This window comes from Heptranchias perlo, chromosome 1 (genome assembly GCF_035084215.1).
Source record: "Heptranchias perlo isolate sHepPer1 chromosome 1, sHepPer1.hap1, whole genome shotgun sequence".
Lineage (NCBI taxonomy): Eukaryota > Metazoa > Chordata > Chondrichthyes > Hexanchiformes > Hexanchidae > Heptranchias > Heptranchias perlo.
In genome coordinates, this window is record NC_090325.1 from 146159207 (window position 1) to 146183516 (window position 24310).

Consider the following 24310-nt stretch of genomic DNA (forward strand, 5'->3'; position numbering starts at 1 on the left):
ACCTGTCTATCCCCGACTATCAAATCTCTGAAGACCACTGCATTTCTACACTTTGCTGTGCCCCCCGTGCAGTCATTTGCCCCATGGTGCCATGGATGTGCTCTAAACTCATCGGTATTCAGCAGTGAAAACCAGTTTGAGAGTGCCACATTCCTGGAGGATTCCTGCACAGCCTGCTTCTTCCTACCCTGCCGGATGGCCACCTACTTACTATCCTCCTGAATTCTCTGTAGCTGCAGGGTGACCACCTCCTGCAACGTGCGCTCCAGGAAATTCTCAGCCTCCCATATGCCCTGCAGTGACTCCAGCTGCTCCTGTGTTTGAGCAACTGGAGGCACTTCCTGCACACGTGGTTACCCAGGACACATGAAGCGTCCTGGAGTTCCCACATGGCATAGGAATTGCAGGCAACGGGTCTCAGCATTTTGCTTAAAAGGCTATCTGCTTATGTTTTATACAAAAATGTCTCACGTTATTATATATATTGTTTTTAGTTTAATATCCCCTTACTCCTATTTTTATGTACACCAGATTTTATTTAATGCAATTTGGATCCTTTTAATGTTGGTATCCACTACTTACTTAATTTAAATTTTATCCCCTTAAATCTAATTAATTACTAATTATTTATATATTTACTTATTTACCATTTCCCCTTGGTTTAAATTACTTAGCACCTCCCCTCTGCAGCGAATTCCCACTCTCTTCCTGTCGTCACTCTATTTAGCCAGCCACTCCGTTTAGCAGATTCACCCAACTCTCACTAAGTTCTGTGCTTTTGCAGATATCCCTCCAATATATACCTTTCAGAAACACACTAGTTACAACTGGACAGTCAACTCTAGCCACAATAACACACAATTAGTCAGGGACCCACTTATAGCTGATTGACTGTTAAAGTAAGAAAACTAGGTTTTATTTCAGTTTGATAAAAACACACTTTCTGTGCTACTCACTCACTACTTACCAGTAAATTCTCACTCACCAAATTTCCATAGTCACTGTGTTTAGTAAACCACTCCATTTAGCAGATTCACCCAACTCTCAGCAAGCTGTGTTTTTATATATTAAAAATTTTTTAAAACTTATGTAAATTTTGTAATTTTTTGTTTATGTGAGGACACTAATTATACTACCACTGTCCATTTTTTAAAATTGTAGATTGGCAGCCATGCAGGGAAACCGGAACAGGTTACCAGGAAGTTGCAGCCATCAAATGAGAGCACAGAATATTCAAGAATCTGGAATCTGTCAGGAAAAGCACAGAGTATCATTACAGAAGAATGGTAGGCAACATTGATGCAGAAGCATGGGAAAGCCAATCTTCACAAGAGCCAGCAGTACAAATACTTTGATTTGTGTGGTGGAGATAGGCCATTAGAGGATCAGAAAATATCCAAACTCTTCTGGTGCTGAACTACTTCATTGAAGTTTCTGAAATGTCTGAGAGGATCTACTGAGGTAAATCTGAACTGGATTTTAGATACAAATAAGTCACAAGTCAATTCACCCATAATTCAGATCTACAGAATAGGTATTTATTTCAATGGAATATTTGAAATAGCCACTGTATTATTTAACTTTTGGTGCACAATTACTTTTTTGGTGCCATAATCAATGCAATCTTTTGAATTACGGTTACAAATGGGGTGGGGGCGATTAATTCTGAAGAAATAGATTAAAGTACAGGAATTTAAAAACAGACAAAAATAGTTCTGTGAAGTTCAGAAAGCTGATCTAGCTGCTTTGTGTGGTACCACTGGCTGAAGTACAAGGCAGTTTAAAACTTGCTCTCGCCTTATATCAGCAAGTCCTGTACAAATCAACTGATTTGGAACAAAGCATTTCTACGCAGAACGTAACAGTATTTCTACATTCGATCTTGTTCCTCTGGGATGAACCAAGTTTTTCCGATTCCCACTACATTCATTATAGCACAATCATTACACAAAGCAGGGCTGTGAATTATGTGAACAGAACCATCAGAAAGCACGACTTGTTTGTAACCGACAAAACTCATCAGTGTGATTAGCAATTATCAACATATAATAATGGAAGCTAAAAACATATACATGATAAGGTGATGTCTGTCAAAAGCTGTTTTTTTGTAAAAAGCATGGACACTACTTCTATTTAAGAATTATGTCACATGTACATGTTGAGCTTGGAAAGCGATCAGTCTCACCATTACAGGATCACATTTGCTGCAAAACGTACCAGACTCAGTTAGTGCACCTGCTCCAGTTTCAATTCATGATCAATAACATGATCAAAAGGAATGAAAAAGAAAAACGTATGATGAAAATATAAGCATATAAGTGCTACTTTGGGAGGAACGAAACCAGGAAAAGATAAAGCACTAGGAAACCAAAATAATGCAGATTTATTTTGAATATACTGCAGGTTACACTAGGCATCGGAAATGCAACTGAACATGAAATAGAGCAAAAAATCTAAGTGCCAATCACTGTCACAAACAGCCTTTTAACAGCTTTTCTTTTAAATGCAGCAAAGCATAATCAAAACAAAATATATATATATATATATATAAAAAACACACACACACATATATATATATATATATATATATATATATTAGTGTGCGTCTATAGAGATAGATATATATATATCTATACACACACACACATATATACACACACACACACCACACACACATTAGTACACACACAGCATCTACACGAAGCCCAAAATACTGAAAACAATGCTGCATTTTCAAAAAACAAAACAATGGAACTCAATTGTGTGGCTGAAGATGAACTCCAAATATAGTGCAGAGATCATTTATACTGCATTGAATGCAAAAACGTCAATGTGCCAGTCTAAAGCTTGGAGATGATAAATGCTGAAAACAAAAGTCAGCAATGTCATGCATCTTTCAAAGTGCTAATGGTTGTTGCCAAAATAAACGTGACTGATCACTATCGCGCTGATCAGATTTAGTCATACTGCTGCTTTGAAATTAGTAACACTAGGTAGAAAATGAAACTACTTTAAGTGACACAAAAATGTGCAAGACTAAGCATTGTGCAAAATTCTGCCTCATCACATACTTTTTCTTTTTTTAGCCTGGGCAATTTTTTTTCAGCCCAGGGTCCAACTACCTCTTTCCAATACTTGGGTTTCCATACAGTTATGGACATTTAAGTACTTTATATATAATTCAAGCAGCACTTATATGAATACAAGAAGCATTTACAGCCACTTCTACACATTCTACTCTTCTACAATAATAAACATTTTTGAAAAAGAAACAAATCTTGTATTGCAGCAATAACCACTGTTCACTGTGGCTTAAACCTAAACTGTGTTTGCCCGTTCAGTTAAGCCAAGATAGGCCAAGAACGAGTGTTTCGGGGAAACAGTATCTGGGGGTGCTGTCTGCTGCTGAGACGAATGGAATGTAGCTTCACATTTGTTTTGTGGAAAAAGTGTAGTCAGTGGAATAATGTGTGTGAGATCACAATTCCTGTATTTACTGAGATGTGCAGAAATACCATTCAAGCCAAATAAGCCAAGTGCTGATCTCGTTGCAATTCCATTGTTGCCGGTCACCGACAGTGCAACAGTCTGCAAAGCCTGCGATGCGGACATAACTGAAAGTGGTGAAAGGAGGTTTCTGGGATTGCTGCTGTTTAAGATAGAGTTACTTTCTTTTCCAGTCACAGGCTGGGCCTTCTTCTCTTCTTCCAGATATTCACCATTCTGATGTTTTTTCACATGGCGGCTGAAGACAAACGGATGGGTGGTTGTGAAGAAGCATTCGTCACAGCACAGAGTCTGTCTTGGAGAGTGCTTCAGCTTTTTGTGTAGGTTCAGATTGTCTTTGCGCTTGCAGCTGTAACTGCACTGGTCGCAATGGAAAGGACGCTCCCCTGTGTGAACACGAACATGCTCTATCAGTTTATTGGCCGTCTTGGAGAGATAGCCACACTGATCGCACTTATAGTGGTTGCCGAGGCGATGTTCGCGAATGTGCATCTCTAGCTCCAGTTGATTCGCTTTAACCACTTGACAGATTCGACACTTGAATTCCATTTTGTAGTGTGTCCTTAAATGGCATTCCATGGCTGAAGGACGGTTTGTGGCATAAATGCAGAATGGGCACCTGATGTATAATTAAAAACAAAGATGAAATTTAAAACTGGGGGATTTGATGTTAATACCCATTGTATTATACTAGCAGGTTTGATACTGCAATATTATGAAACAATGCATCAAGCTGCTCAAAAGTATGAAATAATAGATCCACTGAAACATTACTGAATTGGTTTCAACATCCATTAATTATTAGATCAGCAGCAAAAGGTCAAAGTAAGTTTTGTCTAGAGGGGAGAAAGAAAGCGTCCTCCAATAAACCATGTTTCAGTAGTAAAGACAGAGACTCTTGCTGCTTGGAATGTTCCCAGAACAGGACTAGCAGAGGTTGGTAACATCCATTCGTCCAGCTGACTGAAACGTGCAGAGCTATCACTCAACTTATTGGGAATTAGAGTACTCTTATGCCCCCACAGATATGAGACACACATCCATAGAGAGGACACTCAAGTACTTGCAACTCTAATCAAAAGCTCCTAACACCATGGTGAGAACAGATCAGGACATAATAGTTAGGCATTTTCAAAATGCCACATTTCAAATGCTACTTAACCCTTTACGATTTTCACCAATTAGAACCTTTTTTTTTGGGTATGCCCTTACCATTCTCTATTTTTAATGCATTGATTTCAAAATTGTCCTCATTTACAAACATGGTCTTGCTCCATCCTCTGTAACCTCCTCCAGCCCCACTGCCCAGCTTGCAGCCTTTGCTCTTCCGATTCTGGACTCCTACTTGTTTCCCAGCTCCCTCTACTCCATCACTGGTGGCAAAGTGTTCAGGCATCATGGCCCAACGTTCTGTAATTCCCTTTCTAAACCCACTTGCCTTGCCATATTTCTCCCCACCTTCAAAAGCTTCTCAAAACCTAATTCTACGTCCATACCTTTGGTTACCTCCTCTAACTCCTGCCTGGTGTGAGATTAGCCCCTCAACGATGTGCCTTGGGAAATTCTGCTATGTAAGAAGCCCTATACAAGCATAAATTGTTTATAATTCAGCACTGTAATGATTAATTTGGTACAATCTCAAACTGGAATGTGGTTTCTACATTTCATAGAGAAAAATCATGTAAATAAAGGATATACAACAAGGCTTAGTGGTTTACCAAAAAAAGTCTTTACAACTCACCAATGCCACAGTAAACCATCAAGTCAAAGTTGTGCATCCGATTTATACCACATCACTTTACAGAAATTGCAACTTCATGGTTCAAAGTATCTGTTTAAATAAATATTTAGAGAAATGAATAAGGAGACCAAGGATTTATTAATTTTGGAGATGGGTGGAGGAAAAGACAGATGTATAAAAATAGCCTGGTCAAGGATATTCCAGCACAAAAGATAGCTGGTGCATACAGGTGTGGTAAAGCTTAAGACATAAACATCACAGGGACCGGTGGGAGAGTAAGTGATAGAAACTGCAAAGATTGATGCAGCAGGCGGGACTAGAAGAGATGGACACAAACAGACAGACGTGTCAAGGAATGCAGCTGGAGTGGGAATGTGGGGAGATCTGGGCCTAAAAGACAATATTATGAATAGAAAGGGAGAGAGATTCAAAGTTAGAAAAGCAGGAAGTACTTTTGTGTGACTGTTGCAAAATTTAAAGAAGAAACTTTCTAATATTGCTTACCAGAAATTCTCAATGTTAACTCAATGGCCAGGAATAAAGTGAGAAACTGGCAGTTCAAAAGGGCAAGCCAAAAAAGTATTGGGCAGGATGGGTGTTGACACTGGATACTAAAAGTAGAAAAACATTTAAATTCCTAGTAACATCCCTCACCTTAATGAGCATAAGAAAGGAATTCATTCATCAGCTCATGGCAGGACTAATCGACTGCTCGAGTGTGGTAGATCCAATTCAGTTGAATAGACTGTAGAAACTAACACACTGCGCTTAAACAGAACTTGTCATCCATCGTACATCAGACCTGCCCCATTGTTACTAAAAATATTCAATAATACTTTCATTTTCTTTCTCCTTCCTTTTTAAAAAAAAAAATTTTTCTCTTTCTTCATCCGTCTCTGAAGGTGTTGGCTCCATAATGCCCAAGTGGCCATTAATTATATGTGAGCATTGACAGTGAATGTCGGTAGGTTATTTGACTGTTAGGCACGTCACAGTAGAGTCTGATCCTGCTCTTAAAGTAGTCCACGTGTGTCCATTTTTAGCAAGGGTCACTGGATAAAGATCAGGAAAGGGAATTCTGGCTAATCTTCCCCTCTAAACCCAGGGGTACAGAGGACAATTGTAGCACCCTGGCTGAAATCAGTTTACACACTACAGGTTGGGATAGAACCTTGGATCTTTATTTTATATATGACTCAGCCACAATGCATTAGCCAGCTGAGTCACCAAAGGAGAAGAATGTTGTTCAGATTTATAGAAGTTCTTTTGCAATGCACATCTTTTTAACCAAACAAAAAGTTACTTCAGGAAATCAGTTCTCTAAAGATTTCAACCACTTGCTGTATATTATATATAAATCCAGGCTGCAATATTCCATCTGAGGTTGGGGAAAGGAGGAGAAAGAGAGAAGTTATGACATTATTTGATATTTTATTTCATTTGTTTTCCTTCTTCCCTTTTTAATCGATTTTCTCTCCTTCGTTCCTCCTCTCCTGAAGGCGCCAGCTCCTTACTGGGGTAAAGTTCCAAAGGTGCCTTCTTGTACTGCCCTACGTGGCCATTGTTGATAACCCAAGTCAATGCCAAATGCCTAGCCATTAGTCCTCCATTCACCACAATACTTCTGCAGCTGTTGATCCACTGAACCATTCACTCTCCTGAACCGTTGATACCCTTGTCGTTAAGAAAACCTTTATATATCTCCCATTCCAGTCGTTCCCCCTGGTATGGCCCCCCACCCCCCGCCCCCATCTTCACTCCCTCAAGTCCAAGGGTCACAGACTTGAGCATTGCTGGTGCACTACTGGTTTAGCCATCCAGCACCAGATTTGGCTGGACCACGACAAGTGCGAGGGGCTCGTGGACTTCTTTGTTAGCAAAATTGAGACCATACATTCAGCTGCCTCCGCTGCTTTCTCTTCCTCTTTCACCAAGCCACCCCTCTCCGCCAGGCTTCCCTTATCCTAGCCCTCAACTCGCATCTTTCTTTAGTTTCTCCCCTATCTCCACTCATGCCCTCTCACAAGCTTATCTTGTCCATGAGACTCACCTCCATCTCCTTTGACCCCATTCCTACTAAACTGTTGACCACCCAACTTCCCACCCTGGCCCTCACGCTAGCTGACATTGTAAATGGTGCCATCTCTTCAAAAAACCCACCCTCGATCCCTTTGTCCTTGCAGACTACTGCCCCACCCCAGCATCCCTTTCCATTCCAACGTTCTTGAAGTTGCTGTTGATTTCCAAATTCGTGCCCATCTTTCCTGCAAGTCTATGTTTGAATCATTCCAAATCAGGTTTCTGCTTCTGCCACAGCACTGAAATAATAATCAAAATAACAAATGATGTGACCAGGGTGCACTATCCTTCCTCAACCTCTCTGCAGCCTTTCACATGGTCGACCATGCCATCCTACTCTAATGCCTCTCCTCCATCGTCCATTTCAGTGGGACTGCTCCTGTCTGGTTCCACTCTTACTCATCCAATGGCAGTCAAAGCATCTCCACAAATTGATGCTCTTCCTACCCCCATATTGTTATATCTGGAGTCCCCCATGGATCTATCCATGGCGCCTCCTCTTCCTCATCTACATATTGTCCCTTGATGACATTATCCGAAGACAAGGGGTTAGCTTCCACATGTACGATGACAACACCCAGGTCTACCTCTCCTCCACTGCCTGTGTGTTGTCAGACTGCTTGTCCAGCATCCAGTTTTGGATGAGTCACAATTCCTCCAATTCAACATGGGGAAGACCGAAGGCATTATCTTTGACCCCTGCCGTTGAGACCCCCCCCCCCCACCGCCTCGGGTTGAAGCAGACTATTTGAAAGCTCGGCATCCTATCTGACCCCAAGCTGAGCTTCCGACTTCATATCCTCTCCATCACAAAGACTGCTACTTCCACCTCCGTAACATCACCTGCTTCTGCAACTGCCTCAGCCCATCTGCTGCTGAAACCCTCATTCATGCCTTTGTCACCTTTAGATTTGACTATTCCAATGCTCTCCTGGCTGGTCTCCCATCCTTCACCCTCCATAAACTTCAGCCTCATAGGAACATAAGAACAGGAGTAGGCCATTCAGCCCCTCGAGCCTGTTCGGCCATTCAATGAGATCATGCCTGATCTACATCCTAACTCCATCCACCCGCCTTTGCTCAATATCCCCCAACACCCTTGGCTAGCAAAAATCTATCAATCTCAGATTTAAAATTATTAATTGAGCCAGCATCTACTGCTTTTTGTGGAAGAGTTTTCCATAACTCTACCACCCTTTGCATGAAGAAGTGTTTCCTAATTTCTCTCTTGAATGGCCTGGCTCTGATTTTAAGGTTATATCCCCTTGTCCTAGACTCCCACACCTACAGAAAATGTTTCTCTCTATCTACCGAATCACTTTCTTTCAAAATCCTAAAAACCATCAAATCACCCCTTAACCGTCAATATTCCAGGGAATACAAGCCTCATTTATATAATCTCTCCTCATAATCTACCCCTTAGAGGCCTGGTAACATTCTGGTGAATCTGCGCTGCACTACTTCCAAGGCCAATATATCCTTTCTAAGATGCGGTGCTCAGAACTGTACTCAGTACTCCAGAGGTGGTCTAATCAGGGTTTTGTATAGCTGTAGCAAAACTTCCTCCCCTTTATATTCTAGTCCTCTAGTTATAAAAGGCTAACATTCCATTAGCCTTTTTGATTATTTTTTGTACCTGACTACTACATTTTAGTGATCTGTGTACATAGACCCCTAAATCTCTTTGGACTTCCACTGTTCCTAGCTTTTCACCATTTAAAAAATACTCGGATCTACCCTTTTTTGGTCCAAAATGGATGACCTCACATTTACCAGCGTTGAAATCCATCTGCCACAGTTTTGCCCACTCACTTAATCGATCAATGCCTCTTTGTAATTTTATGCTCCTGTCTACACTACTTACTACGCCACCAATCTTTGTGTCGTCAGCAAACTTGGATATATGGCTCGCGATTGTGTGATCTAAGTCATTAATAAATAAAGTAAATAGTTAAGGCCCCAGCTCAGATCCTTGTGGGGCATCACTAGTCACTTCCTTCCAATTCGAGTACATACCCATTATCCCTACTCTCTGTCTTCTACTGCCTAACCAATCTCCTAACTAGGTCAATAACTTGCCTTCAATTCCACGAGCTTTAATTTTAAGCTAATCGTCTCTTATGTGGAACCTTATCAAATGCCTTCTGGAAGTCCATATAAACTATTATCCATAGACATTCCCCTGTTTACTACTTCAGTTACTTCCTTAAAATATTTAATTAGATTCGTCAGACATGACCTACCAGTTACAAATCCATATTGACTGGCTCTAATCAAATTTCTTTAAGTGCACAGTCACTCTGTCCTTAATTATAGATTCCAATAACTTCCCCACATCAGATGTTAGATTAACAAGTCTATAATTTCCTAGTTTCTCGCTCTCACCTTTCTTAAATAATGGAGTTGCATTTGCAATTTTCCAATCTAAAAGGGACAATTCCTGAATCAAGAGAGCTTTGGAAAATTATGGCTAAAGCATTTGCAATTTCCTCACCTACTTCCTTTAAAATCCTGGGGTGGAAACCATCAAGTCCTGGAGATTTGTCAGTCTTTACTGCCATTATTTTTTCTAACACTGTTTTCCTGCTTATGTTAACTTTAGTGAATTCCAGTCCTTCATTCATTATTAGTTTCCCTGGAATGTCAGATATATTATCCTCTTCCTCTACTGTGAAGACTGATATAAAGTCATTATTAAACAAGTCTGCCATTTCCTTATTTTCATTCGCAATATTACCTGCATCTGTTTTTTAAAGGGTTCACATTAACCTTGACTACCCTCCAAAACTCTTCTGCCATATCCTACCCTGCATCAAGTCCTGCTCATCCATCACCCTATCCTTGCTGACTTACATTGGGTCCTGGTCCCCCAATACCTCCAGTTTAAAATTTGCATCCTTGTGTTTAAATCCCTCCATGGCCTCACCCCACCCTATGTCAGTAACCTCCTCCAGTCCTACCACCTTCCCCCCCCACCAAACTCCACTGGCCTCTTGTGCATCCCCTCCTGCCTTTGCCCCACTTTGCCAGCCGTGCCATCAGCTGCCTAGGCCCATCGCTCTGGAATTCCCTCCATAAATCTCTCCGCCACTCCACCTCACTCTCCTCCTTAAAAGCCACCTAGATGACCAAGCTTTTGCTCACCCTTCCTAATATCTCTTTTGTTGGTTTCATGTCCATTTTTGTCTGGTTACGCCTCCAGGAAGTGGCTTGAGACCTTTTTCTACGTTAAAGGGACAATATAAATGCAACTTATTGTTATCATTGCTTGTCCTTTGTAATGCAGTCTCAATAATAGTCTGCAGTAAAATCATAAAAACTAAACGTAGTTATCCATGACACAGTATGGTTCAAAACACTTAGCAGTGGAAACGGTTAATATTTTTTAAAATTAAAAATAGGGCGGAGTTTCTCAGGAGCAAAATATATCTCAATGACAAATGCCACTTAAAGAACATGCAACTATACCTTTGTTGGGAAGTTCACTGCCCGTACAGAAATTCTTCACTTCAAACCCTAGTCTAAGTTTAGCCAATTTCAGCTGCAGCAGCAATAGGGGTGCTACAATTGCCCTCAGAGTATAGGGAAAGAAAATCAGCAAGGCTCTTCCTCTCCTTTGTTATCCAGTGTATCCTACTGGAATTTGCATGTATATGGGCACTAGGTGAGGACAGGATTGGACTCAGCTGAAACACCTCCCCACCCCATTGATAGCCCTCCAGTACCTCATTGAAGTGGCCATTCCTTATGTACAAAATTGCAATTATTCTCAGTTGCAACTTCAGTTAAAGAAACTACCTAGTATTTCGACAGGTTTGATGTTAAACTAAACACAACTTTCAACAGTAACAGGAGCAGTTAGTACTGAACAAAATAAAACAGAAAATGCTGGAAACCCTCAGCAGGTCAGACAGAATCTGCTGAGAAAGGAAAAAGTTTATGTTAACAAGGTTAGGTCAACGATCCTTTGCCAGAGCCCGGTTTTGACAAAGGGTCATAGACCTGAAACGTTAACCTAGCCTTTTTCCTTTCTCTAAGAATGCTGCCTGACCTGCGGAGCGTTTCCAACATTTTCTGTTTCATTTCAGATTTCTTGTATTTTGCTTTTTGTGGTACTGAACAAAGCTGGCTGATCTTCTCATTACCATTTTTTTTAAAAAACACTAGAATAAGTTTCTGAAAGCCAGTATAAACTCAGCTTGCATCAAACCCAAAACTTTTAAAATAATTAGTGCTGATAGTTTCCTTAATGTCAGACCCTGAGAATGGCAGTCTACATCCCAGCTTTCCTTACTTGAGTCCTCCAGTGGATACGTTATGGCATTTTTTGTGCTCCAACAGTTGCTCTGGTGTTTTCAAAAATTTGTGACAGATGTCACACTCATACATCCTGGTGATGAGGTGGATCTGCAGATGTCGTTCATACATCATCTTTGTTTTACACACAAAGTTACAGAAGATGCACTCAAAACCTAAGGATTAACACAAGCACCATAATTATAAATCTAAAAGTGAAGTTAACACATTAGGATAGGGTGGATTTTTAAAAAATATATATAACTTTGGGCATATAGCATAATACTGCTATAAATTATAATATTAGATTTGTTCGACAAGTCCCTTTAAAAAACAGTAATTAAGTTAGTTATGAGTTACGATCAGCCTTGCTAAGATGGAGGGTGGGGAAGATAGGAGCACTACTTCCTTCAACACCATAAGCTGCTTTTATATTGGTTTTGTGCTGTGCGAGTGCTGTCGACGCTTGACATGCAGGTCTCATGCAGCAGGCAGCAATCCCAAATCAAACTTGCCAGAATCGCCTCGGTTGACATCATGCGTCAGGAGACTGTGTCACTTGCCCCATCTCATGCAATAGAAAAACAGACAAGCCTGGAGTCACCAAAGAATCATGGTGTTTCATTTTAGGCTCGTCGCCCCCAACCTCCTTCCCCAAACTTTTTACCGTATTTATAGCTTAACAACAGTTTCAGTAAGCAGAAACCTACACCTATATACTCTGCTGCGTATCGGTCTGGCAATTAACCCTGAATTGTGTTATCACTTCCATGAGAATGAGATGCTCACCACTCTCTCCTGTCACCTCCTAAGGTGGAAACACCACACTGTTGGATCATTGCACATAATCTAAAACTACATTTTATTTACAGATAAAGTAACGTGCACAAGCAGAAAGACTGACAAGATAATAAACAGCACTGTAATCAAACTTGTACCACACAGAAACCAGGCTGTTTAAAAAGACAATGGGTCTGAAAACCTCAAATTCCTGCCTTAACCAAGAGACTGCAAACTACAGTGGGGTGTGCTGGGCTGGATTGAAGGAGGGAGTAATGTTAAGTCACGCAGCACCCCCCCCACCAATCTGAAACATAATTAATGTGCTCCTACTTCCCCCCATTACCTTCACAAAATCTTGTTTCTTCAGGGCATTGGATTGGTCTATAAGCATAGACTCACTCAGCGTACCTGTCCACCAATGCTCTGCCAGGCCAGGGACACGGAAACTCCTGGCCTGGGAGTCCCCGCCTTCGGCCATGCTCCCTCTACACTGCAGACCTGGTTTGGGGAAGGTGGATGCTCTGCCCCATACAAGATTCCACAGAAACTCCGGGGAAAGGTGTGAACCTGGGGTACTGCGGCCTCTCCTGCTGAATTTCCACCAGCGTTATGGCAGGAGTGCGTTGCAAGGGCCGCAAATTTTTGGCTCTGTGCAGCTCCTCTCAGGAAGCTCTTAGAAATATCTGGTCTACGGTGGCATGTATGGAGGATTATTCTTAGAGCTCTAATTGTCCCTTCATGTATACAGGTGAAACAAATAGAAAACCAAGAACCACAGGAAAGTACCTAGATTATAAGGATGTCCTCTGAGTTTCAGGGAGATGTCTCATTTTATATTATGTGGTTTCAGACAGTTATGGTAAATCAAATTTTAAAAGAAATGGTTTCAGGCTGCTACATCTCTGGAAGGTTTATATGGCTCTGTGGCAATACCTGTAATTGGCTGCATGCAATCCGACTTGGTCATTATATTCAATAAGAAACATCTGCCCTAAATCGATTTTCTTTGTTGTTCTAATGCGTATTGTGCTACATGAAATCCTGAGTCATTAGAGTAAGCCAATAGTGGGGCGAAACCACACTGAAGGAAATGTATGTTTAAGGAAACAGTAAGTATGCAGACATTAAAAGAAAAAAAGGCCTTGCATTTATTTAGCACCTTTTCATATCTCTTAGAAATATCCCAAAGCGCTCTGCAGACAATGAATTGGTTTTAAGCGCGGTCACTGTTACGTAGGCAAATGTGGCAGCCATTTTGCCCACAGTAATTGCTCCACAAACAGTAATGAGATGCATGAACTGTTAATCTCTCTTTTGGTGAGATTGGTTGACATCTCATTTCATAAGGCACAAGATCTGTTAAACTATCAGCATGTTTACTTTAAAACAAATGGTTGTAACATGAAGTCCCATTGCAGCATAGGCTGCTAGCTTATTTCTGGCAATGAGATGCAAAGTCTGTGGATGAACTAGAATTTGCATCCCCTATGCACATCTCAACTTGGAAGGGTTACCAAGAAACAAACCTGATTGTTTAATCAAAGTCCTGTTGCTCATCACATGGTGCAAGAAATACAGTTTATGAATAGGGTATATTAACCTTGTGGACAAATTGAAGTTTTTTTTTAAGCACAGTGCTGCTGGACACCTTGCTGCAAATTTTTAACTTCTTTCTATTATTTAAGCCGTAAATAATTATAGCCAAGTAGTTTTGGCGTGTATGTATTGGTCTGAAAGCACATTAGTCCGCCTTTGGGAATGTAGGAGAACATGGTGGACACTCCAAATATTTTCCAGTGCGCAATATATTGAGATCTGGAGTTAATTATTTAACTTGGGCACGCTATTCCATACACAGCATGTATATGGATGAAGATTTTGGATCGTGGGAGTTTTGGTCTGTTTATGGAAAATGCTGATCATGAATGTGAACACAAGAGTGTTGAGGAAAAGTCCAAGCCCAAACTTCTTTCCTTTGAAGTTCAAACAATTTCTTTGCAGCAATCAAAATTATTATTTTTTTAAAAAACAGTTTTAATACCTTGACAGACCAAAGGATAATACTTTAGGACTACTGGGTTTCTGACAACCAGAATAACCAGCTTGTTTTGACACGTGCAGTAACCGGAAGTTACATTTCCATGCTGAACAACATGCTATATTCACTTGCCACCTTTATCTTCATTGATTTTTGAACAAAAGTTATCTGCGCATCTTTCTTGCAGACTTACGGTCTCCTGTCTTTTATTTAGAAACTTAGTGAAAGACAGCCTCCAATTAAATCCTAGCTACTTCTACACCATTCTGGGTTATCATACATGGGTGCAAGCTCGCATTTTAATATTCAGCTGCATGGCACGCAGAAAGGCCGTAGGTCTATGAAAGTACTTCCCCATAGACTTGGCTTCCACTTTAAGGTGTTAAAGTGGCTCAACACAAGAAGGAAAAAAGAATGTAACCACCTGGACACAATTATCAAAGAGATGAAAATCTTTAATTGGATTCTTGAGACAATAAACACTCCCTCACCTTTCTCAGTTTTTTCCTCAGAACCTGATGTAGATGACCCACTGAATGCCATTAGAGGGTTGGAGGAAGTGGTTCGCTCCTCGTTGGCGAAGACAGAGTTGGGGATTTCAGAATCAGTGACGGAATCACAAAGTGCTGAAGATGAAGACAATGACGATGACGACAACGACGATGATAATGATGACAAAGAGAACACTGGGGCTGCCTTGGATTCACTGATGGGGCTAAGACAAGAGGGCGTTTGGACTTTCTGATCTGTAGAAATGTCAAATACAGTGACGTTAAACACCCAGAAAAAGTTCTGCCATTAGCTGCCAGCACAAATATATACTTTTTGACAAGTGTAACCCTAAACCAAAAAGTGATAGTTTAACTTGACATAAAAACATTGGCCCTGAAATTCCATGGGGATTGTCCTGATCTTCCATCATTACTTAGGCGGGAGATAAGCTGAACCCCAAGAGAAATGGTGTATACGGCTGAAAATGTCAGTTTATGTCATGAGTCTGGGATTCTGCTGGTCTTCCACCCAAGTTAGGGTGGGAGACTGTAAGAACTCCTGCAGAATATCCAGACAATTTTTTTTTAATCCAATATTGTTAGAAAAAGACATTGAGAACTTGCCTTACAATTGGTTAAAACTGATGTCACTTTCACATCATCTCCAACAACAGCAAGAGAGTCATGCAGCTAATACCAAAGAGGAGCTTCACTTCATAAATTAACTCAACCTGATTAACAGTTGCTGCAACTGCAACACATTCAGTGCAAGGTTTTAGTAAAATTTAATTTGAAAATTGTTGAAACTATTACCAATTAATCCAGAAATACATAAATGGTTTAAACATTACTTCTTCAATTTAAATTTATCATCAAGTGTTTTAAAAAAAAATAAAATTCTTCTAACTATAAAGGGGCTTATGTTAACAATTCAACTATCTTTCTTGTGTTGCAGTTCCAATTATCTATCCAGGCTTCAAAACTTTTAATATCTCCTAATGATAGTCTGACAGATAAAACTTTACATTTAAACTAACCACCCAAATGGTTAAGGGTGGTATCCAAATGGCGATATCCAAGTGCATATTGAAATCTAAACTTAAATAATGATTTTTTTGGATTTACATGCACTTACCAGGCTATGGTGTTACTGGATTTAAATGCAAGTTAATAAATGTGACCATGAAAGGAAAATTAAAAATGCAGACAACCAGAATAATTCGTCACCCAGTACTAAAGTTAGCTGCCTTGGTTACCTGCATGTGCTGCATCCACGTGTGTTTTCATTTCGGTTTCATCCATGCAGGAAAAGTTACAGGTGCTGCAGCACAATGAAAACATCCACTGCTCCTTATCTACATGTAACGACATGTGGCTGACAAACTGCAGGTTCACCTCAGTCTCAAATCCACAAACATGGCAGCTAGATAGAAAATTAGGCAACTTGAAAATTATTGCTTTCCATTTTGTTTCTTCTTGTGTGCGCAATACTTTAAGTAATATAACACAGGTCCAGCATGATCATGAACTGAAGTTAATTAACAACCTGTAAATCAGAAACAGAAGTTACCTGTAGTAATATGGACTGTTCTTACGATCGCAACTGTTTGAGGTTACAGCACTGGCTATGTCCTCAGAATCCCCACTCACTAACTTCACTGAATGGATTGTCAAATGCTGGTTTAAGTTCGCTCGACACTTGGCAGCATACGGACACAAGTGACACTTGTACCTTCTTTCTTCTACAAAAATAACAGTTTACAATGGTTAGTTTTTAAAACACCCTTACAAGGCAACCTTTCAACTCCTCCACGGGATGGTCATTCGAAATTTAGATATAGCTACATTTCCTTTCGTCTAGCATCCAATTTACAAACAATTTTTTAAAAAAACTTATGAACACTGCACTGTATTCATAACATCTCCTTACCTGTGTGCAAAGAAAGGTGTCGAGACAGTGTCTGTTGCCGGCCAAAAACTTTCCCACAAACCTTACAGGGAAAAAGCTGCTCACAAAATTTCCACGGCGGGGTTATAGTCCCTGACTCGATAGTTAATTTTCCTGCTTCTGCAAATGGACAATAGTTCTTATGTAGTCTTTACTTCATAGGCATAACAGTGTTTTCAACTATGTTTAGAGTGATATCTGTCTTGTCAAAGAGAGTTAGCTTTGAATAAAGATCTTTGCCAAATTGGTTCCCTATTAACTTTAGTATTTTCACCCTCTCCCTCTCAACAGCCACATTATACTTTTAGTTAGGAAAGTGAGTGAGCAGACTACGGATTCTATTAAAACTTAACGTCAGTTTTATTCTGCAGATTGAACAGCATGGTGGCAACAGAACCAGCACTAGTTCTCTACACTGTGGTGCTTGTCCATCTCAATTTCAAAATGGGCAAAACCCTTCATGTATTTTATATGCATATTTTCCTTACAAGATTATAATATGTTCTGACTTTTTGTCAGGATTGCATTTGTAGCTCCTCGTTATAACCATTTTAAAACAAAACAACCGTCAGCAGATATATTTAATGCCTTTGTGAAATGGGGTAGATTTGGATCAATGACCCAGGAATATGAATGAATATATATATATATATATATATATATATATATATAAAAAAAAAACTAAACATAAATAAATAATATATAATAAAAACAAAACAGACACAGTCAACTTGTTTGTACATTGTTGATTGTCTCAGTGCAGTTAGAGTCAGGCCATACAGAGGTATAGTTCCCTACAGAAAGAAGCCTACACCTTTGTCACCGAACTATTGAAATGTGGTTCTCAGCAGTCTGTAGACCCACTATAATCCACAGGTAATATACACAATTCATCTCATATACGGGCCAGACGGTAGGAAGTGAGCAAAAGGTACGGAATGTATAGCAGATGGAAAAAAAAAATACCTCTAACATTCTGATGTGATGGAGCAAAAATAGTCATTTCAATACTTTGATGGCATACAACTGTTCAGTATTTGTAAATTTAAAATCTGTTTCGAAGCGTTATGTTCCCCCCACTTCCTCCCTCAAAGGTGCTGACTCTTGCTAGGATACAGGTCAATTGGTGCCAACTGCAATCTGGGATCACACCCAAGTACTGTTAGGTATGGTTTAAACTCTTCTGCATCAATTGAAGATTTTTTAAATGGTTGTACTCTTAATCTTGAAGTATTTTTTTTTGAAGTGGCCATATTGCCAATTTGATTAATACTTGGTGTCTTAAATGCTGCGTTGATTAACTTCTTCAAAAAGACCTCGGTAAATATTTGGTTAGAAATGGGAATTAATCATTAATAAGTGCACCCAGAGGTACAAAATATTCCAAAGGAACATGGTGATTTTTGTGTTCAGGCCAAAAGAAACCAAATCTTCAGAAGGTGACCAGCCAAGATGGATATCTTGACTACTGTGAGGTTTTGTTTAATTAACATGGAGGGGAGGCATAAAGGAGAACCTATGCAGGATGGGCTTCTGGGATGAATGGCCTTTTTCAATCATTACCTTCTTATGTTTCATGCTTAAATTATCTCAGCTTTTTATTGGATGCCCAATTTCAATGGATGCCATAGTATCTATGATGATACTGCTGTTAGCTCTTTAAGGCCACCCGCATCTAAGCAAGATTTTTTTAAAAATCAAGAAAAGGTCATTCAGCCTATTGAAGCTCATCTTTCTGGTACCCTAACTCTCCCAACAGAGATTTCTACTGTAAGGATACCTTCCACCTGAGTGCACTGCCACCATATTTATAGATGCCAGGATGGCACCATTCTCTTGGACACTGTAGGTGGATTCCATTGGCTTTAAAAAAAAACATAAAAGTCATTTCTCTTTGTTGGATAAATTGCACTAATTGCATGCTGCAGCAGGGAACCGCATTTGAAGGGAGTTTGGATTAGAGAATCGATGTTACAGTGCTGTAGCCCTATCTCCCACCAACACTGCCTTCAAGCTCGGGATTGGTGAATTTACACTTACATCTGTTCATGTGGTTAGTTATTTCTACTTTTTGAAAATCATATCCAGGTTATGGTATGCAATCATGGAACTTTGAAAAAGTATTTTTCAAAAATAAGATGCTTCACAAAAATAAATTAATATGCAACCAGACATTTAAAACCGTAGCCATACTGTAAGCATTACTTACCTTGTGATGGTGGTCTCCCTTGGAGATCAGATAAAGGATCTCTTGAGTTTGAAGTGAATGGTGATTGTCTAAATGCTTCTTCACAAAGAGAAGAACTGGACCAAAAGAAAAAGAAAAAAAATTACTGATTAAGTACTTCTGAAGTTCCCAACACGGTCAAATTTGCTTATTTAAACAGAGAAGAAAAAATTATTCATGAAATAGTTAACAGCAATGAAATCATTAGTAACAAGTTCAGAGAAACATATTCTTAGCGACATGGATGATTATCCTTTTACCTCTGGGACTTCGGTATGAATCTAGCCATGACCACAATTATGAATACATTTCACCTGCAGTTCAGTGCCATGTCCTGCTGAGTTGCCACAAGACTGCTCAACATAGAATCTTGCATTAATCTTTTCATAAATCTCCACTACTTTTATAAAAATATTTATTTTTGTCAATGTACTCTCCTCCTCTCAAAGGCAACAACTCCTGCTGAGGTAGGATTTCACAGGCATCTTCAGCCCTCTATACCTCACCCAAGTGGCCATTCTTCATGTATGAGCCCTATCAGCTGGTTATTTGACCATCTGATGCACAAAAACTGAACCCTATCCTATCCTCACCATATACCCCCACACACACAAAATCACTTTACAGGTAGAGTCATTAGATAGCAATCAGAAGGTAGAATCCCAGGTGATTTTCCATTCCCTACTACAAGGACATGAAGAGCAATTGCAGCGCAGACCAGGGATTGATCTTGGCACCTCTGGTCTATGTTGCTCAGCTAGCACACTGTCTATTAATTGAGCCATTGAAAAAAAAAGGCAATACCTGCCTAAGTAGTTTTGCTGGTCAGACTTAAGTAAAAGTGGAGACCACATCTGGGCAAACATTGGGGCATCGTGATAAGCTTGGCTGTGTTAAGCTTCAAGTCCTCCATCTAGTTTTTACCAGATTGCCAATCAAATGCAGGTAAGTTGTATACCACAGTGCAATTTATCATACTTGGATATTTTCTGGAAAACATCAAATGGATAGAAGTAGTGCTTGGTGGAGATGCTGAGGTTACGTCTGATCATTTGTTTCCCTTCCTGAGTCTCCCTGGATCATGCAGCATCTCTAGTTGAGAATTTAGGTATTGACATGCTTCCAGGCCTCCACCAGTACCACTCTGAAACCGGGTATGAGGAAGTGCATAAGAACAGCTGGGTGATTATTCAGGTTTTCTTCCCTTTGTGGAAATGCAAGAACAATTGAGATCAGGAACCCACGGCATAGTTCACTGAGTTCCAATGTATTGCACCACTGCCATATTTTGGCACTATTGACCAAAGCTCCTTTAACAAACCCCTTTTCATAAAAGATTACCTCATACTCTCTTTCACATTCTCCTAACAGCATTAATCTAACAGGAGCCAGATGGAGGATACTTTCCTTGATCACACACAAACTCAACTATTATTAGAAAGCACTGCCAAAGTAATCACCTTCCCTGGCTATTTAATTCTCAAGTTAGAGTGTCAAGAGTGATGTAGGTGCCCACTTACACAAATATAGGAATGCATACAGCTCTGAAGTGAGGTACAGTACATTCACTTTCTTTACAAGAGTTCCAGTTCTCACTCATCTGCTTTATCCCAAGGATAAGCATCAATTTCTTCTATAAGTCCCTTAATTTGTGGATTGATGGCATACCTAATCCCAAGAACCTCAAGAATACTTGCCTGCCACAAATAGATTCCTCCAGGATTGTAATACTAATCTTTGCACCAAATTCATCTAATGGTTAACTCTTGGCATTTCTTTTCAAAACGTCTGCAACAAGAGGTCATTTAGCTAGAATCATCGGATTTTGCCGTTGTGGTCCTGGAGCACCAGACTAGTTGTGAAACTGACCCTCAATATCACCTCTGTCCTGGGTGGGGGTCGGAGATTGCACACATCTTGCTCTGCAGCTCAATTTAAATGCAACGTTACGCAACCTGGGATTTAAAATCCTCAGCTCCTCTCCCCCTCATCTTTAAATGACCAATACCTTTCACAAACTGGGTCTTGTTCTTTCTCCACTCTACATAATTTTGCAGAACCCCTCTTTAGATTCAAAAAAATGTTGCTTCGAATGTACAGTGGAACCATAGCAAACAAATAGATGCTAGTTGAATATCAATGAGCTCATCGTCACAGCATCCAATTTGCCATGGAGGAACAGAGGACGGTTTTGCAATTTAGCCAGGTTTTATTTAACCCTACTAAACATTGCACTAGAGTTTAATTCCAATGCAAGCCCCAGGAGTATCCACTTGTATTGAGATTTTCCTAGATACTGGTAAAGAGGTTTATGGCTTTTGTAAAAAGAGTAAGGTGTCATTGACATAGAAGCCTATTTTAAGCTTGCTCTTTGCCAGAAAGCCCTGGACGCTCGGATCCACCTTAACAGCTACTGACAAAGATCTCCATTAATTTAAGAAAGATCAAAGGGGATAAAGAACTGTCTCCCTGGTTACTGGCCTTAACTAATAGTGGAGAAGGATAGAGTGATGGTTACAATGGAATTAGAATATCTGAATCCCTCTGAAGAATCCTCCAGTCTTCAATGAATACTGCCGTTCTATCTTACTCACTGCCTTCTCAGCATCTAGTGAGAGCACCATGCCAGGATAATTTTCTTTTTCATTCTGCTCTGTGAATTTGATAGAATGAATGCTTTAAAAGTTGTCAAATGATAAATCAAGAATCATCCTTCGACAAAACTGACCTTTCTTTATAGATTATATTTGGAAACACCTGTGCCTGCCCCGTGGCCAGTGTTTTGGCTAAGTGTCAGAATTCAGCAGAAATACAGAAGACACCTCCCACATTCCTGTGGTGCTTTACACTTAGAATGCCATTACTATTCAACCAAACAGATTTCAACAAGGTAATGTACAATATCTTACAATAAACCTGACCTATCCATCTCCAAAAACTGTACCCCTAGTATCTTGTATATTTCTCCAGCCAGGAGAGATTAGTGAGCCATAGCCAACTTCTTTAAATGGCACTCAAACTCACAACCATTTTATTGGGACCACTTCTACATTACTGATCCCCATCCACTAGGAACAGGGTTAAGATTATAGTACAGAAAGAGAATCTCCTTTCATTGATCAGGTGTGTATCCAAATCTAAGCCCCATTTTACCACCCAGATAAAGAGTACACTTAAAATAAAACAAAAAACTGTTACTCACCTGTTACTACTCAACTCTGAAGTTTCTTTTCCTTGTTCTTGTGCTTTGCTTACTTTTTCTACAAGAGGACAAAGCAGAGTCCAAACATTAAAAACTGCAACACAGCTTTAATATGAAGTTTTTATTTAAATAAAACACGAGAGGAAATACTATTTTTTGTTAGTAGGCACAGTGACAGAGAGGGGTTCTGTCACATTTCAAATCAGAAGTAAGTTTGAAGAGAGTATGTCAAGTTGAAAAGAAGTCAAGTTGAAAAGAAGTAAATTTGAAGAGAAAAAATTTGCAGGGCTACGGGGAAAGAGGGGGAATGGGATTAATTGGATTGCTCTTACAAAGAGCCGGCACAGGCTTGATGGGCCGAATGGCCTCCTTCTGTGCTGTAACAATTCTATGATTCTAAGTCTATATATTTTTAATATCTATTTTAGGAACACAGCAACAGGAGTAGGTCATTCAGACCCTCGAGCCTTGTTACGCCATTCAGTTAGATCAAGTTTGATCTGTACCTCAACTCCATTTAACCGCCTTTGCTAGATATCCCTTGATACCCTTACCCAACAAAAATCTACCGATCTCAGTCTTGAAAATTTCAATTGATCCAGCATCCATACCTTTTTGGAGAGTGAGTTCCAGATTTCCACTAGCCTGTGTGTGAAAAAGTGCTTCCTGATTTCACTTCTAAATGGCCCAGCTCTTATTTTAAGATTATGCCCTCCTGTTCTGGATTCCCCCACACCAAAGAAAATAATTTCTCGCTATCTACCTGATCAAATCCCAAAATCTAATTTTAAACACCTCGATTAGATCACCCCATAACCTTTTAAACTCAAGGGAATACAAGCTAAATTTATGCAACCCACCCTCATAATTTAACCCTTTAAGCTCTGGTATCATTCGGGTAAATCTGTGCTGTACCGCCTCCAAGGCCAATATATCTTTCCTGAGGTTCGATGCTCAAAAGTGAACGCAGTACTCCAGATGGGGTCTGCCCAAGGCTCTGTACAACTGAAGCATCACTTCTTCACGTTTGTATTCAACCCCCTGGAGATAAAGGCTAACATTCCATTAGCCTTTTTGATTACTTTTTGTATCTGTACACTAGCTTTTAGTGATTTGTGTACATGGACTCCTAAATCCCTTTGCTCCTTCACAGCTCCTAGTGTCTCACCATTAAATATTCCAATGTGTCTTTCTCAGATCCAAAGTGGATGACCTCACAATGAATTCCATCTGCCGTAGTTTTGCCTTAGTATGTCTACGTCCCTTTGCAACTTCCTGCTCCTATCTAGACAACTGCCAATATTTATGAGATATGGATCATCACATTAAATTTGATTACCACATGCTGAGAGAATCTCCCAGCTATCTATGTCTCTGCCCACTTGATTTCTACATGTTGGGCAGGAGACATAACTAATGTGTAAAATGTCACTTCATAAGGCAAATGATCACCGCTGTGTAGATAAATGACTTATTTGCCAAGTTCACATAGGTAACAAAATCAGTTCGTATTGTTTACATCTGTGCCAGCCAGAGACAGCTAAATCAGTCATGTCAGAGGGTCCTGATACCTAGAGACTCGTAACTTGGCTTTGTACAAGGAATAGATGGACTCAAGTCAGGTTTCTTGGAAGAAGGCCCTGTTCCTTTGAAATCCACTTGACGGACAGCTCTGTAGCCAGGGGATACTAATTCGGTGGATAAACACAACAGCATTCTTCTAGTCCTTCAGTTCCGCTCACACAACTAGATTGCAACCGGTGCGGTGGTGGACTTATGGAGACTCTGGTCGTTGAGGAAACTTCACATATAAGTTTTACATTGTGGATGTTGGTTTAATGTTGTGTCTGTTATTATTCTTTTATGCCTAAGATACAAGTTAAACGATTTGTATTCAAGTAAGATCTGCTGTATTGATTTTCCACTGTCGTCTACTTTCTACTTTTAATAAGCCCGATTTGCAGTTTACAGCCTAAGTTGCATAGTCTGACAGTGTTT

General features: G+C 39.9%; 1 protein-coding gene across 6 annotated transcripts in view; it reads right to left on the reverse strand.

Moving 5' to 3' along the window:
* Nucleotides 1-1567: 1567 nt before the first annotated feature.
* znf827 (zinc finger protein 827) overlaps nt 1568-24310 on the reverse strand; it is an 84685-nt gene continuing 61942 nt past the window's right edge. For 3 of the 6 annotated variants that reach the window (XM_067992347.1, XM_067992357.1, XM_067992339.1), the window contains 8 exons: nt 22313-22370; nt 19093-19187; nt 16866-17003; nt 16506-16677; nt 16192-16358; nt 14936-15190; nt 11622-11799; nt 1568-4126 (listed from right to left, as the gene is read on the reverse strand). In XM_067992347.1, the coding sequence (XP_067848448.1) occupies nt 3319-4126; nt 11622-11799; nt 14936-15190; nt 16192-16358; nt 16506-16677; nt 16866-17003; nt 19093-19187; nt 22313-22370 (1871 nt within the window). In that variant the 3' untranslated portion in view covers nt 1568-3318. Of the gene's footprint in view, nt 4127-5248; nt 5339-11617; nt 11800-14935; nt 15191-16191; nt 16359-16505; nt 16678-16865; nt 17004-19092; nt 19188-22312; nt 22371-24310 lie in introns of those variants that run through there. The other 3 variants (XR_010964322.1, XM_067992354.1, XM_067992370.1) reach the window with 3 other exon arrangements.